The sequence below is a fragment of the Cyprinus carpio genome, chromosome A5 (assembly GCF_018340385.1).
Source record: "Cyprinus carpio isolate SPL01 chromosome A5, ASM1834038v1, whole genome shotgun sequence".
In the NCBI taxonomy this organism is placed as follows: Eukaryota; Metazoa; Chordata; class Actinopteri; order Cypriniformes; family Cyprinidae; genus Cyprinus; species Cyprinus carpio.
The window spans coordinates 34136471-34152307 of NC_056576.1; the positions used below are offsets into that span (position 1 = coordinate 34136471).

The following is a 15837-nucleotide window of genomic DNA, read 5'->3' on the forward strand; positions in this document are numbered from 1 at the left end:
TCAGCGCGTTGCCCACGAGGCCATCGGCGCCGACCATAATAATAATATTTAATTTAATAATATTTAATTTAGGTATTTAAATTTAAATAAATATGTTTTTCTAGTTCCTTTTTAAGGAAAGAAAGCCAAATACAATGGCAAATGTAGCAGAATATACACTACCTTTCAAAAGATTGGGGTCAGTGAGATATTTTTTTAAGAAATTAATACTTTTATTCAGCTAGGAATGTTACAAAAGACTTATATTTTAAATATACTATATATAATATAAACACTTTTTTTCTTCTGTGAAATGTCAGATTGGGTACCAACAACATGACTGCTGTAAACAAATACCATAAAAGAATAATCTATTTTTTCTTCTATAATTAATTGAAACAAGAATATGAACAGATGCTGCTGTTATGGCCTGATCACACACATCAAGTCTGATGAAACCACATTTTCATCAAAGTGAAACACGTTTAATGACGAGAAGCATGTTGTTGCCGGAGTTCAGGTTAAATATGATCTCAAGGTGTGAATATAGAAGGCTAGCTGGACTAATTCTGTTTACTGACAAGTAACACTTATCAACAAAGGAGTCATCAGAAGTTAGTTAATTTATTTGAAGTGATTGTTTTGACTGTCTTGTTTGATTTCGGTTGATAGTGTCAAAATGCCTAGTTGTTTCTAGATGGAATAGTGAAAATGTCAGTTTGTTTTTCATTATTTTGACAAATAATTAATCAAAAAAGAGTTTAGAGTGTGCTCTAGACCTGACCAAAACAAACAAGTGTCAGTTTAAATCACTCTGTCTTGTTTTTTTGTTTTTACACGTTGGGAGTATAAGCTTGGCATTTAATTAGCTGATGATGTCTCTCTGGCCTTGGCCAGGATTAAGTGCTTTTCTTCGGTCCAAACTAATTAACTGACTTCACAAAACAAATGCCTCATGAATAAAAACAGTGGAATATCCAATCCATTTTTCCTCCAAGTCACAATAACACACACACACAAACACATTGAAGCTCATCAATTTACAGTGTTTTTTCCTTCAGATAAGTGTCTCCACATGCCACACTCAGTGTTTGCAGGGCTCTGAAAAGGGGAATTTGGAGCTTTTCCTCCCTGCAGTGCTAAAAATGCCGTGGGCTGTTTTTACAGGTGCAGCCGAGGAAAACCATGGCTAAGCTCCCCCTGCAGGCAAACTTCTACCCCATGACCAGCATGGTTTACCTGCAGGACTCCGGCACCAGACTCTCTCTGCTCACCGCGCAGTCACTCGGAGCGGCCAGCCTCAAGAGCGGTCAGTTCTAACTCATTTCTAAGTCCTGTAGGTTTTGGATCTGGGTTTGAAAATCTGAATTAAACCTGGAAATAAAAAAAGGTTTTTTAGAATTTTAAGTTATCTAAAATTAACAAGAAACATTCCAGATTCTGCAATTAACTTAATTAATAATGCATGATTAAACATGCATTAATGATACTGAAAATTCTGCTTTGTGTCACAAGAATACATAATATTTTTAAAATGTACTGAAATAGAAAACAGTTATTTTAAATTGTACTGATTTTACTGTTTTTTTTAACAAATGGAGCCTTAGTGAGTATTTCACTGAAGCATCACAACAATGATTTGGCACTGAATGCCCCCCCCCCCCTCAAAAAACAAAAAAACAAAAAACTGTTGGCTTTAGTTCTCAGTGTTGTATTTTATTTCTTACTTCTTAAATTATACAGATTTTTAATATCATCTGAAATACCACATGCCAATTTAATGCTGCAACAGTAAAGAAGTAGTAAGATAATTTTTTGGCTTTTTTTTTTTTAGAATCATTGGTCATCAGAACTGCTATTCTCGGGTTTTTGTTTGAATAGATATGGCCTCACTCCACTCTGGCAGGTCTACAGGCGTAGGTGAATTGCTGGTGAAAAACACTCCAAAGTTGAATGTAAAGTGCTTTTGTTTATAATACAATCTGTCAAGTGTGGTTTTGTCAGGTTGTTTTGTAAAAGAAGATTTATTTGTTTGGTGCTCAAACAGCAGGCTCTATGGTCTCGTGGTCTATGGAACAGATGATTTATGCATGTCCATCGGAGGCATCAGTGGGTCTTGTGTTGAAGTATGTGTGACATCCTAATAAAGCTCTTTGGTGTGGATTCCACAGGTCAGCTGGAGGTGATTATGGACCGCAGGCTCAACCAGGATGATAATCGAGGTTTAGGTCAGGGAGTGCTGGACAATAAGATCACTGCCAACTCCTTCCGCCTACTGCTGGAGAAGAGGAGCTCTGCGGAGGAGGTAATCAGGATGGAGAAATGATTGAGCTAAAGAAGCAAAAAACATTCATACGTTAATGACCACTTGCTATCAGTGTCTGAATTTTTGGAATTTTGGAAGTTCCCTGCTGAAACTCATTTAAGACACAGTTAAGTAAGTAAGTAAGTAGTAAGTAGTAGCCCTTTAATAAGCACAATGAAACTCAATTAAGCATAGATTCTGAGTATGGAACACCGTATTTGGCCAAAAAAAAAAAAAAAAAAAAAGCTGATTATTGGGTGTAATTTACATGTACCCATGACCATGGTGTTGCTAGCGCTGAGCTCTACTGTTCCAGCTACAGGAAGGCTTGTGGTTATTTAAACTGTAAATATTGCATGTTTAATTGCAAATGTTAACTTCCCCTGTTTTTATATATTGATTACTTTTGCCATCATCTAACACTCACTTAATCCTTAAAAACACTATTTAATAATACTGTTACATGTAATTATTATCAATTTCAAAAAGAATATACATTTTTCATACTGTACATCATAATGCTATGATGCCTAAATTCATATGTAGAATTTAAAAGTACTGCGTTTAGTTTTTAATGATAAAAAAAAACAAAAAAACGAACTACTGTTCAAAAGTTTGTGGTCGGTAAGATTTTTAAAATACTTTCGAAAAAGTCACTTATGCTCACCAAGGCTGCATTTATTTAATGAAAAGGATTACAGTAAAAACAGTAATATTGTGAAATATTGTAAAAAAAAAAAATTAAAAAATTATTATTTTTTACTATTTTATTTTAAAACATATTTTTTTTATGTTTTGATTATGCTATTATGCTAAGAATTTACAGCATCATTACTCCACTCTTCAGTGTCACATGATCCTTCAGAAATCATTCTAAAATGCTGATTCACTGCTCCAAAAAACAGTTCTTCTTATTAGAAATGTTGAAAACAATTGTGGTGCTTCATATTTTTGTGGAAATCATAATAATTTTTTTTTAATTATTTTTGATGAATTGGAAAGTTCAAAACTTTGCAACATTTTAAATGCCTTTACTGTCACGTTTGATCAGTTTAATGCATCCTCGCTGAATAAAAGTAAACATTTCTTTCAAAAAAAAACCTTACTGACCACAAACTTTATAACGGTAGTGTATGTACATAGATAAATAGTATAACCTGTTATGGCTTTAACATGAAAATGTTTATTGCAGTCCCTGAAGATGAGCTTAAGGTGGTAGCTGTTTTTACAAGACTGAAGGCCCCAGTATACTCAAAACGAAGTTTGAAATATCTCCCAGTTTCTAATGTTGTAATAACCGGCTTGACCACCTTAACCTGCACCCCCCCAGTTGGGTTGACAAAATAATCTGTTGGTTACTGTCTACTTAGTCCAGAAACATATTCAGTGCAAATATGCAAATGCTGGTCAATTCGGTCCCATTGTACATCCTTTCTTTAATGTTCTTTCTTGTGTTACTGGGGCTGTAACAAACATCAGTACTTAATGGGACTATATGTAATATATGTATTATACGATGATAGTTTAAATAACTTGAACTTTCTCAGCTAGATTTTCTTGGAAATGCTGCTACACTGACAGTTGTTGTAGAAGACTAATTCAGCAGCGTTTGCATTTACGCACTTGCACAGTTTCCTGATTTAGACTGAAACCTATTTTAATTTAATGCTGACTTTTCTGTCTTAGGCCCACAGTGAGGAGACTGCACCATACAGCTATCCGTCTCTATTGAGTCACATGTCGTTCATGTACCTGAATCATCCCTTCATCTCAATGGCAGTCAGTCAGCGCTCGGATGCCCCATCCTTGATTCCCTACAGCCCCCTGAGCGCCTCCTTCCCCTGCGACATGCATCTGGTCAACCTGCGTGCTATCCAGTCTAAGGTATGTCTCAGTTGTGTTTGTGTCTTCTAGAGGATTTGAAAGAGGAAGCAGAAATCGGTTTTGGCCGTAATTGGGGAGCACAGGTCTGCTGGCTCAGTTCCTAAGAGGGCCATAAAGTATATTGACCTTCAGATTGATATTTCAGGGTCTTATTTCCCAGGGCTGAATGGTAATATTTTAACACATGACAGGATAAAGGTAAAAGTGTTCAGAACGGGTCTTACGGGACCGTTTGAGAGATTTCAGTAGAGGATGAGAGGATGCAATGCAATTTGGCTTAAATTCTTAAAGGGGTCTTATCATGAGGAATCACATTTTTCTTGATCTTTTGAGATAAAAGACTTAATTGTACTGTCGAAATATACTGTAACTTCAATAACTCGAATCCTCCCAAGTGACTATTTATTGAAATAACAAATAAACACATGACTGCCCACATTAACATATCAACAATGCCTATTTGGTATTCAGAAACGGATATGGATAATTATTCTTAACTCCAGAACAAATACTGTCACTCTGCAGTATCTTTCTGAAGAATCCCACTGTTAGAAAGACCAGCTGAAATTTATTTTTAACAGTATCCTTGATCACGTCCGTCTGAATTTAACAGTTTATGTGGCACTTTCCAGCTTGGATTGTTTAGCATGGATGCTGTTGAAGAATGGGAGAGTTTAAAAGTCAGCACAGACAAATAATGACTAAATTATGAGTTTTGATACATAAACATTGAAAGAAGACCCCATAGGAAAAAAAAAATAATAATAAAAAAAAGATATGAAATTACCCTTTAATGCATTTTTCAAAAACACAACATTACTGTATTAATTGGTCCATTCCAAACTGTAGTGAGTTGCTTCGCTGTCCGCATATTGACTGAAAAGTGCACTTTTAGTGTGCTTAATTTTAAAAAGACTATCTGTAAAAGAACTGTACTTGCAATACAGTATTAATTCAATAAAAAGCCACTCTGGTGTGTTTAAAGAGACAATACTTTCACAACAAGTTTTACACATTTTAAATCATTACGTTTTAATAATCTTGTTGTGCTTTTCAATTTATTTTGATGTATTAGCTAACATATTAAAGCTCATGTAAAGTAATTAATTATCATTTTAACTGTAGTGTTATTCGATATTACATTTAAAATGAATATAATTTAAATGTACTAAACTGCAATCAGAAAGCCAGAAAACTCCCTTTAACTGCTGAATTGGGAGGCTGCATTCACTACCACTATATGTAATTATTAATTAAAATGATTGACAGCACAGTTGGCTGAAGTGCAGAAGAGCTTTTTCATTTAACAATGCCTGAAAGTTCTTTTGTTTTGTGTCATGGAAATATCCACCCAAGGACACCCTTTATGCAAATGGAAATGAAAAGTGTTTTTCAAGCATGCAGGACATTAATTATATTTCACGACCAAAAATGTACCGTACCTCAGCTGTGAGAGCTTTGTGGACTGTGCGGATTGATTTACTGTTTCTGTTGTTAAGCTAGTGCTCTGGGTTTACAGTGATGAGAGATTCTGCTGGGCAGAGGTGTGTGTATAAATATTCTACTGTTTCACTGTTCATGAAGGGGCAAGTATGGATTCAAGTGCAAATTTTGTGTTGAATAATGGCAGAAAATATTTAATGGAATGTTCCGGATTCAATAGAAGTGCTACCTTAGAAAATAATTTCCTCTCACTCCAATTTGTGAAAATAAATTAAATAAAAATGCACTTGCAATGAATGGACATGTATGGAGAAAGACAGTGTATTGGGAAAACCTTAAAATACACACTTTTAAAAAATATATATATAAGCACAAGATTTAAAATTGCACCCTATCATTTTAGCTTATTAAGAAGTTTTATGCGTAAAGATGAAATGTGAAATATGAATAAAAAATGCACACACACGTGAAATGAAATATCAGTCTTCTTGGAAAAGTTGTATAATTCTAAATGGAGTGGGTGGCTCCCTCATGAAATCACAGGACCAGTTGTGTCGTGCAGTCGACCCAGTTACCAATAATATAATAACAACAGCAATAATAATACAAAGGGGCCGCAGTTAGTAATCAAACATAGTACATCCAGACCAATAGGTGTCAGTATAATGGGCAAAACAAATGGGTGAAGAAGAGCCAGTGATGTGTACATTTAAGATGCATTCCAAACTGGGTAAATCGCCCTCCGAATGGAACTTCGGAGTGAAAACAATCGTGGCCGCCATATCGAAGGGTCATTCCAAAGTAAAGTGCTCAAAACTGGCCACTTCAAAGGGCCCTTCGAAATAGGGTGGCCATTCGTGCCAGTCCCGCCGGACACGCCCGAACATGTTTTCAGGTGCGTTCTCCGGAAGTCGCGTTGGTCGACCGCATACGTCATCAAGGTTCTCACATTTCGGTTAAAATACATTAGAAAATTAAGATTTATTTCTTTTAAGACATACAATCATTGTAGTTTCATTCTTACCTTGAAATGTAACGGTTGCTTTTCTGAAATTGAACCCGAAATATTAAACCTTGATGACGTATGAGGTCGACCAACGCGACTTCCGGAGAACGCACCCGAAAACATGTTCGGGCGTGTCCGGCGGGACTGGCACGAATGGCCACCCTACTTCGAAATGAAGGATTTCGAAGGGTACAACAAAAGGAACACTTTGTGTCCCCATGATCCTTTGCACAGGAAAGTTGTTTGGGGTCACAGAGTTCAGCACAGAATTTATACAAGTTAGATTTGGTACATTATTATGGTCAAAATGACATTGTACTTCAACAAAAATACTTTACAGCTACCTTTATCAGTCCATTCAAATGTTTCAAATACATAAGACACAATATACACTACAAATACATATTACATTACATTACATACCCAAGTATAGATTATATTTAGCGTAAAAGACATTTGGGGGTCAACCAATGGATGACAAAGGTGCCTACTTGATTATCTCGTTAAGGTGATGCAGAAGTGCACTCCAAAAAAAATTTGTTTGAGTTTTTTTACCCCTACACCCTTCATCCCTTCCCTTCGAAGCTCTCACTCCGGAGGGTAAACCTTTTGAAGGGATTAGGGCATAGGGATGAGTCCTTCCGAATGGAATGAAGGGGGTTAAACAGTTTGTAACTTTCAGCTTTCAAAAAAATTATTTTCAAATTCTTTCAACTGTTGTTTTGACACTATAATGTAATATAAATTACATTAACCTCAGGAAAGCCATTATCCTCATTATTCAATAATAAAAAAAAAATCTATAAAGGAGAATTTTGCTAATTATATGCACTATATTACATATTCATGTTTTTACTTAGCCTGTTTATTTTTTTTTAATGTAAATCTGTCATGAAAACAGATGTTTAAATATTTCAACAAAGAATTGGAGTAGAAGCATAATTATTTTTCAATTTGAGATACAACTAATTTTGATGAATTTGATTATTAAATAAAGTTTATTTTCAGTGTTCTGCTAAGTGAAAAATGTACTTTTAAACATTTCGGTACATCAGTAGTTTTAATCCAGTATTTCCACTCAGGTTATGACCATTGAAAGTTTGTAAAAGCAGTAACCGTGAAACAATACACGCAATAATACCAGAAACGCATTTTAACGCATAAATGCATAATTCTCTATACAACTTTAAAGAAATCTAGCTTTGCCCAACTACAGCTCAAATACACATTTCTGTATGGAAGATCTATATGTGTGCTTCATAAAAAATAAGTGAAGCCCACCATATGCCTTGCCTCATCAATCCATTCATTGTAAGTGCTGTAAATGCAATCATTGTTTGATTTTACAAACCGAAATTATTTTCAGCGCAAAATCGGCAGCCCGTCCCATGCTATCAATAAAGCTCAAGTTATTTTGAACCAGCAAGACTGCTTTAAGTTTCTTTGTTTTCTGAAGTCTTGAGGAGAGACTCTTTCCATGGTGCTGTGATGGGAGAGACTCTCACTGTGGTGCTGAGCTGCAGCTGATGAGTGAAAGGCAGCGCTCCATAATTGGCTCAGTGTGTGCGTGTGGAGAAGAATCGGTGTTGTGTTTATGCAGCCTGAGGCTCTGTCTCGCTTCTCTCGCAGGAGGAAGGGGGAGGTCCATCCGAGCAAGCTGCTTTGATTCTGCACAGAAAAGGCTTTGACTGTGGCTTCTCCAATCGGAACACTGGTCTACTGTGTACCACCACACGTGGCAAGGTAAAGCAGATCACGCGGCTTCCCACACACAGACACACATCACTCATTTAAAGACTGCTACTTTTTGGCCTGAGTTTTGGAAGACCTTGAGGCTTATATTTAAATAAATAAATAAAGATTGTACATTTGCTCCCAAAAGGATAGTTCATGCAAAAATTCAAATCTCTTTTAAACACTGAACCCATACTCCATAGAACACAAAAGGGGGAACTTACTGGTCTTTTTTTCTATCCAATTAAAATGATAAGGCACTGGAGCATTCAAGCTTCAAAAAGGTACCATAAAAGTCATATAAATGCATCAGTTTGAAGTCATGAGGTAGTTTTGGGTTCCTCTCCAGTGAGCTGTTAAAGTGATAGTTCGCCCAAAAATTACTCCCTCTTATGCTATTCAAAATGTAGGTGACTTTTATTCTTCAGAATTAGAGTAAAAATTTTTAGCTGAAAACCTGGTCTTTGTTGATTGATAAAATGCAAGTCGATGGATACTGTCACTTTGAAAGGCAAAAAAGGCATATTAGGCAACGCAAAACTAATACCTGTGGCTCATAGTCTCAGGCAATCAGTGCCAGCGTTACTGAAATATTAAGTCACTGTTTTGAACTTGAGAACTTCTCATTTAGGCAGTTTTGTGTTTTTGTGTAAACTGATTCATTGAAAAGACCTGACTCAAAAGACAAATTAGTTATCACTACTTAACTGATAAATTCTCATGGAATCACCATGGAGAGCTAGGGTCCCTGTAAACAGACGAGAAGCAGTATTTTGTAGCAAATGTTTGAAGGAGGCCTGATTAATACCTACATATAGGGCATTGCAATAGTCAAGGCGGGTTGAGGCAAAAGCATTTATGACCCTTTCAAACTCATTAAAAGATAAAAAAGACTTGACTTTTGATAACTGCCTCAACTGGAAAAAAAAACTAGATTTAATTACGGGATTGATTTATCCAATTTAAATGATTAAACATCCAGGTTTTTAACATTTGGCTTCACATATGATTTTATAACACTCAAATCTAAATCAAGGGGTCTCATGTGTTCCCAGGTCTAAATACCATGACTTCTGTTTTTTCTTCATTGAACTTTAAAAAAATTGAAGCCATCCAGGCCCTAATCTCCTCAAAACAGTTCAACTATGGTGCTATAGTTTGCATCTTTCCATTTCAAAGGGAGATAAAGTTGTGTAGCGTCTGCATAACAATGAAACGAGTCGCCACATTTCCTAAAAATGGACCCTAATGGAAGTAGATGTAATGAAAATAAGATAGGACCAAGAATGGAACCCTGAGGGACACCACATGAGAGATGCAGAGAATGACATAAAATCCCCAAGACGGACTGAAAAACTTCTGTCAGATAAATAAGATCTAAACCACTCCAACACAGTTCCCCTAACTCCAATGCAATGCTCCAACCGAGAAATCAGGATGTTATGGTCTACAGTGTCAAATGCAGCCGTAAGATCCAGGAGCATGAGGAAAGCATGATCACCTGAGTCAGTAGGTAGTAACAGGTTGTTATAAACTTTCAACAGGGTTTTTTACAGCCAGACTGAAATACTTCCTGCAAACCATTAAAAGATTTTTCAGAAAATTCAGAATGACGGAAAATTACGCATTGAGCCAATACAATAATGTGTTGCCTACGCATTCAGAATTAAATGACAAGTGTTGCCTACGCATTCAAAATAAAACTAAAAATTTAGTTTTTTTAAACTACAATGGTATATTTAAAAAAAAATGTACTGAAATAACAGTTTATTAGTTGTTACTAAATACTATTAACTGCGTACACTAAACAAAGTACACTGCTGTATTACATACGAGTCAGGGTCTTAATGGCACATACCAAAATTACTAAAACTTAAACTAAAAATGTACTTCAGTTTATTTTTGATTAATACATTGTTAAACACATATGAACAAGTTTATTAATATCTTCAGGACTGTGGCTCTCCAGGACCAAGTTTCCCCATCCCTGCCACAGTGTCACAGTACTACACTCTACACTCAGAAATCAACCAACTTAACAGTTGCTCTGTATATTAAGATGAGACAGAAGAAAAATAAAAAAGGCTACATGTCAGCTTTAAGATGTTTATATAAATGAGCTATTTACAGAAAGAGTTCCATAAGAAAAGTTTACTTTCCACTCAGTTCTGTCAGACTGTCAGATAATGCTAACCTTCTCACCTCTTACAAGTCTAAGCCATGACTCAGTGCATACTTGAACATGTTGTTGTGTTGGAAATCCTCTAATCAACATTCTGTGTTTGCTGTGTGTGTAGATCCACTTAGAGAAGCTCCTGACAGATCTGAAGGTGAAAAGCATCAGTCATGTATCGCTGTCTCTGATGCACACACACAGTAGTGATGCCAACCCGCAGGAGATCAGCCTTAAACCCATGGAAATCAGGACTTACCGCCTGCAGCTGAGCTGAGCTGAGCTGCAGTCACTTCAGCTCACGTCCTCCGAGTTTTACACTCGAGAGCCGTGATGTTGTTGTCCTCAGCCAAGGACTCAGTAAGCGATTGTCAACAGAAACTTTGAGCTTCACAGCAAGGCACAATATGAAATCTTCAAGAATTCTCAACAAAGTTCTCTCTCAGGTTATTTAACATAACGTGACGATTCTTATGTTTGATTCACTGCTGAGAGTTGACCTTTTGCACTGGGAACACACAAGTTGTACACTTTAAATGTGGGGAAGGTGCAAGAAACGCTCTTCTTACATCTGTTACATGATGGAGAGAAAAGCTGCTGTTTAAACAGAATGATTGTGCCCTTTCATTTTATCCTCACAATTCCCAGATGAAAGTTAATATATAGATTGTAAAACTTACCTGAAATGTTATTTTATTGCAATCCCAAAGTTTTTACTCACAACTGTGCCTTAGTCTGTTTAGGTGTTTATCGTAAATGGATGTGATAAGCAATTTTAGACAGTTTTTATTTCGTAATCTTCAAACAACCACAAATCTTCATTTGTGAAAATTTATTTTTGAATGCAGATGATCTAAATTGGCAGTGTTTTCTGTTTTCTTAAATTGTCCCTTGCAAACGACTGCAAGTTGTTTATCACATTCATTGAAATTTAGATGATGAAGCCTCAGATTTTGTCTTTTTCTTTCTTCTGTGATGTTTTTTTTTATAGATACTATATATTTGTCATCTTTTTTTTCTGAAGGATTGTAAATAGCTTCAGTAGCAACTTAAATTCACCAAAGGTGGGTGTCTTGCAACAATGTGCTAAAGAATGTGTATCGAAGATTTCATTCCATTGTTCCCAGAGTTGATAATTATCAAAGAGATTTGTGATTTTTTTAATTAATATATTAGGCTATATGAATATAAACATGCATATATTTTTATCAATATAAATTCGCTCAGTGGTTTAGTTGAAAGGGGTGATGAATCATAAAATGGTGTCATTGTTATTATGGATTATAAACTTCACGTGATTGTGTTGAAGTCTATGAAATGATCTTAGAAGCTAGATTTATTACACAAACTATGCAAATGTAGATTTTTGTCTTATGTAACAATGATCTATTTTTTTAAACCGGCAGGTAACACGGGCCCTATAGGGTTTTCTTAAATCAAACACTTCCTGTAGTCAGAAACTGTGTGGCAGTAATTCTCCCAGTTTTACCTGGAAAAGTTGTTGAGGCTTTTTCTGGTATGTTGAAGATTTGCAACTCGTCATGACGTGATATGAATGTTTTCCTCAAATGCATTTTCCTTCATTCTGTGACGTTTATTCTTGAAGGGAAATTTCCTGTCTTAAGCCTGTGTTATACTTTCCGCATGAGCAATCCGGATGCGTTCATGGACAGCGCGGACGTGGACTACTTGTATTTATACTACCGAAAGCGTACGCTGATGGTTCGCTCCGCAAGAAACATGTGAACAAACAATTGCCCAGAATTATTGCACATCTGGCTGTCTTTATATTGTTTTATCGACGGATTCTACAGGTTCGAGTAGCAATGGGCTTCTTCACACAGCCTGCGCATGTGCAATTGGTGCTTTTGAAGCCTACTGACCACGCAGTCACAAAAAATTGGAGGCACGTGGATGTCCGCTCAGAGCCTCCGCGCACGATTTTTATGACACGCATACCACTCGGAAAGTATAACACAGGCTACACTCTGGGTGTCGTTTTGAGGTGTTTTCTTCTGGTTGAATCTGCTTTCAGGCTGTCGAGAAGAGTTGGTTGCTTGTCTTGAGTGTGATGAAGAATGATCATTTGTTGACTTGCTACTGTGATTTTTTTCATATGTTAATTGAGTTGATTCCGCATGTTTTTCTTTCTCTTTTATGAAAATATTGACTGGCGTCTCATTCTGTTGGTCAGTCAGAAGTGCTGTGATCACTGTATTTCAGCTAGTTGCTTAAATCACACTTTTATGACCAAATTGGTCTGTGACTGTAGTGAATCAGGATAATGAAAGCAGGCCGATGCTTTCTGACCCTGTGAGAACATTCCTCTTTTTTTAATCTTGGTGACTATCTGAAGAGTATGCATCTTTTTACCAGGTTTGCCAATTACAATTTTAGCCAACTAATATCTGTCTGTCATTTGAAAGGAATGTTACAAAAAAATTAAAAATAAAAAGTCCATTTGGTTTGGATTTTAAGGACTATTTCGTATTGCTTTATAGACTCGTCGCATCTCATCGTTTCATGGTAACGCATACGGTTTTCTTTTTTTTGAACTTTTCCATGTGTTTCTTCCTCTTGCTTTCTTTTTTCCAGCTCTATCTTTTCAATCTCTTCCTCTTTTTCCATCATTATTTTCAATTCCTTTTGCCACTAAAAGATTTTGAAAGAATAGTAATAGATTTTTAATAATTCTCTGCACATATTTGTCTAGTTTAGAGCTCCTTGGGTCCCATTACCAAATAACTACTGTACTAAATACTAATCTAAACTTCATTAGGAGCGCTTAGCGAATCGGCCACCTCTGAATGGCGGATGGATTACTGCACTGAATCAAAGTGAATGTAATACTCACTTGATCTTCCACAACTTTAATCAGATTAATATCAGTCCCGGTTCTCAGGTCCAGATGAGAAGCTCCATGTTTGCCCTGTCTGATCCATACCTGCAAACTAGTCGCTTTTTGGCGAAATTCGCTGTTTTGAATTAAAATATGTAATTTATGTGAATTGTCTAGATCCAAGGGGGGTTGGGGGGGGGGTATACTTGTAATATCCTGATGTGCTGCTTAAGAAACATTGAAAACAGTTTTACTGCTTAATTTTTTTGTGGAAACTGATTTTTTTAGCATTCCCTGATGAATAAAAAGTCTATAAGAACTTTTGTTATATTGTAAATGTCTTTACTGTGACTTTTGATCCATTTATTGAGTCTTTGCCAAATAAAAGTATTAATTTCTTTAAAAAAAGAAATCTTACTGACCTGAAACTTTTGAACGGTAGCACTTTATCATCTACCAGTACTCTTAAAAAAACAAAACAAAAACAAAGATGCTTTCAATATGGTGGTTACCGCTGTTTCCATAAAAATATTAAGCAGCAAAAACTGTTTTCAACATTGATAATAAGTACCAAATTAGCATATTAAAATGATTTCTGTTGGACACTGAAAACTGGAGTAATGATGCTGAAAATCCAGATTATATATATAAACTTTATTACAGGCTCCAGACCCAACAACAAGACCAACAACATAACAGAAGGAATAGATACATAAACACATAAAAACATACTTTGAGACTTAACAGGCACCCATACCAATGTTTCCACAAATATGATTGATATCTAGCCGAGCTGCACCTAGGGCTTGTGAACATAACAGTTTTGAGACTCATCAAGTCGGGACATGAACTTAAAACATTAGGTTCCTCAAGAGAGCCTGTAAAGTGCTTAGCCCTGAGTCACAAAAGAGCTTACTTGCACTGCTACTCCTGGGCTTTTCTAGCAGTATCCTCAGGCAGTCATTATATGCTACCTGAAGTTTGCGCATGGTCTCCTTTTTTGTAGTTGACCCACAATGGGGCTGCATACACAGGGGTGCAGTATGCACGAAACAATCTCACCTTCACATCATCAGAACAGTGATGGAATTTCCGGACTAACATGTTTTGCTTGAACATACAACATTCGTCTCTGCCTATACATATCTGCATCATCTTCCAACCTGTCAGTGATGATGTGCCCAAGATATTTTGTACAATAAAATACACAGAGGGATTGCCCTGACAGGTAAAACGTAGGAAAATGCAGCTTCTGATCCTCCTTGGTCCTACATATCAATACAACACCCTTTTTTGCATTGTACTTTACATCAAACTCGACCCCATACTCAGAGCATATATCTAACAGCTGCTGGAACCCAACAGTGCTGAGGGACATAATAGCCAAATCATCTGCATACATCAGATGGTTTAACAGAGTGTTCACTATCAGACAACATGTCTTACACTTCCCCAACTGTTTCGACAGGCTGGCCATGTATAGGTTGAACAAGGCGGGAGCATATTTGTATCTAGCATTTGTAAGTTTCTTATGCTCTAATTCTGGCCCCTGTCTGGGTCTACCAGCTATAACCCAGGCTCTATGAGCTGTCTAAGCGGCTTCTTGATGGGCAGCTACATACTTTGTCCAACCAGGCTTGGTATTCTTAACCTTTCTGGGGTGAGTGTGTAGAGGTCTACTGGCCTCATATATAGCACTCACTGTACTATTATACATTTCACATAGGTCATTACAGTGAGTGTCATCATCACAGTTAATATTTAAACATAAGATAGCATCCATGGGTAGCTGTACTTCCCTTAAGAGAGCATCTGTCCTCCCACAATAAAACATGACATCCTCTTTAGATTGTTTAGCCCAATTCACTTTGACCCCATTGGCGCCATCTTCTGTTGATCTGCTGCAATCAGGTAGGTTATCAACATTTTATTGTCATAGAGACAGGTAAGTGATCAGTGGTAGTCAACCCATACATAATTTCAACTGTTTCCAGACTATCATGAGCATCAGATTACATGATCCAGCCAGGATGTTGTGTGCCATGCTTCACTAATGTAAGTATAACTATCTACAGGCAGAGAAATTTCATGCTGGAAAGAACCAGTTTACTGTCATGACAGAACTGCATCAAGTGCTGACCGAAGAGAGATTTGTCATCAGAGATGTCTGCATTTAAATCACCCATCACAAATATATTTGCATATGTACATTCCTTAATGTAAGAGTTTAAAAATGCCAATCTGTTCATACATTCATCTTCATTTTTATAGCAATCATATGGGGTATAAACATTTAAAATGATAAAAACATTCATATCCAGATCAAAAACAGATTAGTCATCACAGGAGTAAATTACATTTTAAAAGAATAAAATATTCTTCAATATTGTCATACTATACCGTTTGTTTGTGATCAAATAAATGTAGCATTGGTGACCATAAGAGACTTCTTTCAAAATTATTGTATTCCCTTG

The 15837-nt window shown here is 36.4% G+C and overlaps 1 protein-coding gene across 1 annotated transcript in view; it reads left to right on the plus strand.

The window, feature by feature from the left end:
* LOC109061037 (alpha-mannosidase 2-like) overlaps nt 1-12995 on the plus strand; it is a 53425-nt gene extending 40430 nt beyond the window's left edge. Inside the window, exons 18-22 of the mRNA XM_042757030.1 lie at nt 1147-1288; nt 2151-2284; nt 3971-4168; nt 8247-8360; nt 10649-12995. Coding sequence (XP_042612964.1) covers nt 1147-1288; nt 2151-2284; nt 3971-4168; nt 8247-8360; nt 10649-10801 — 741 coding nt within the window. The 3' untranslated portion in view covers nt 10802-12995. The remainder of the gene's footprint in view (nt 1-1146; nt 1289-2150; nt 2285-3970; nt 4169-8246; nt 8361-10648) is intronic.
* The last annotated feature ends 2842 nt before the right edge of the window (nt 12996-15837 follow it).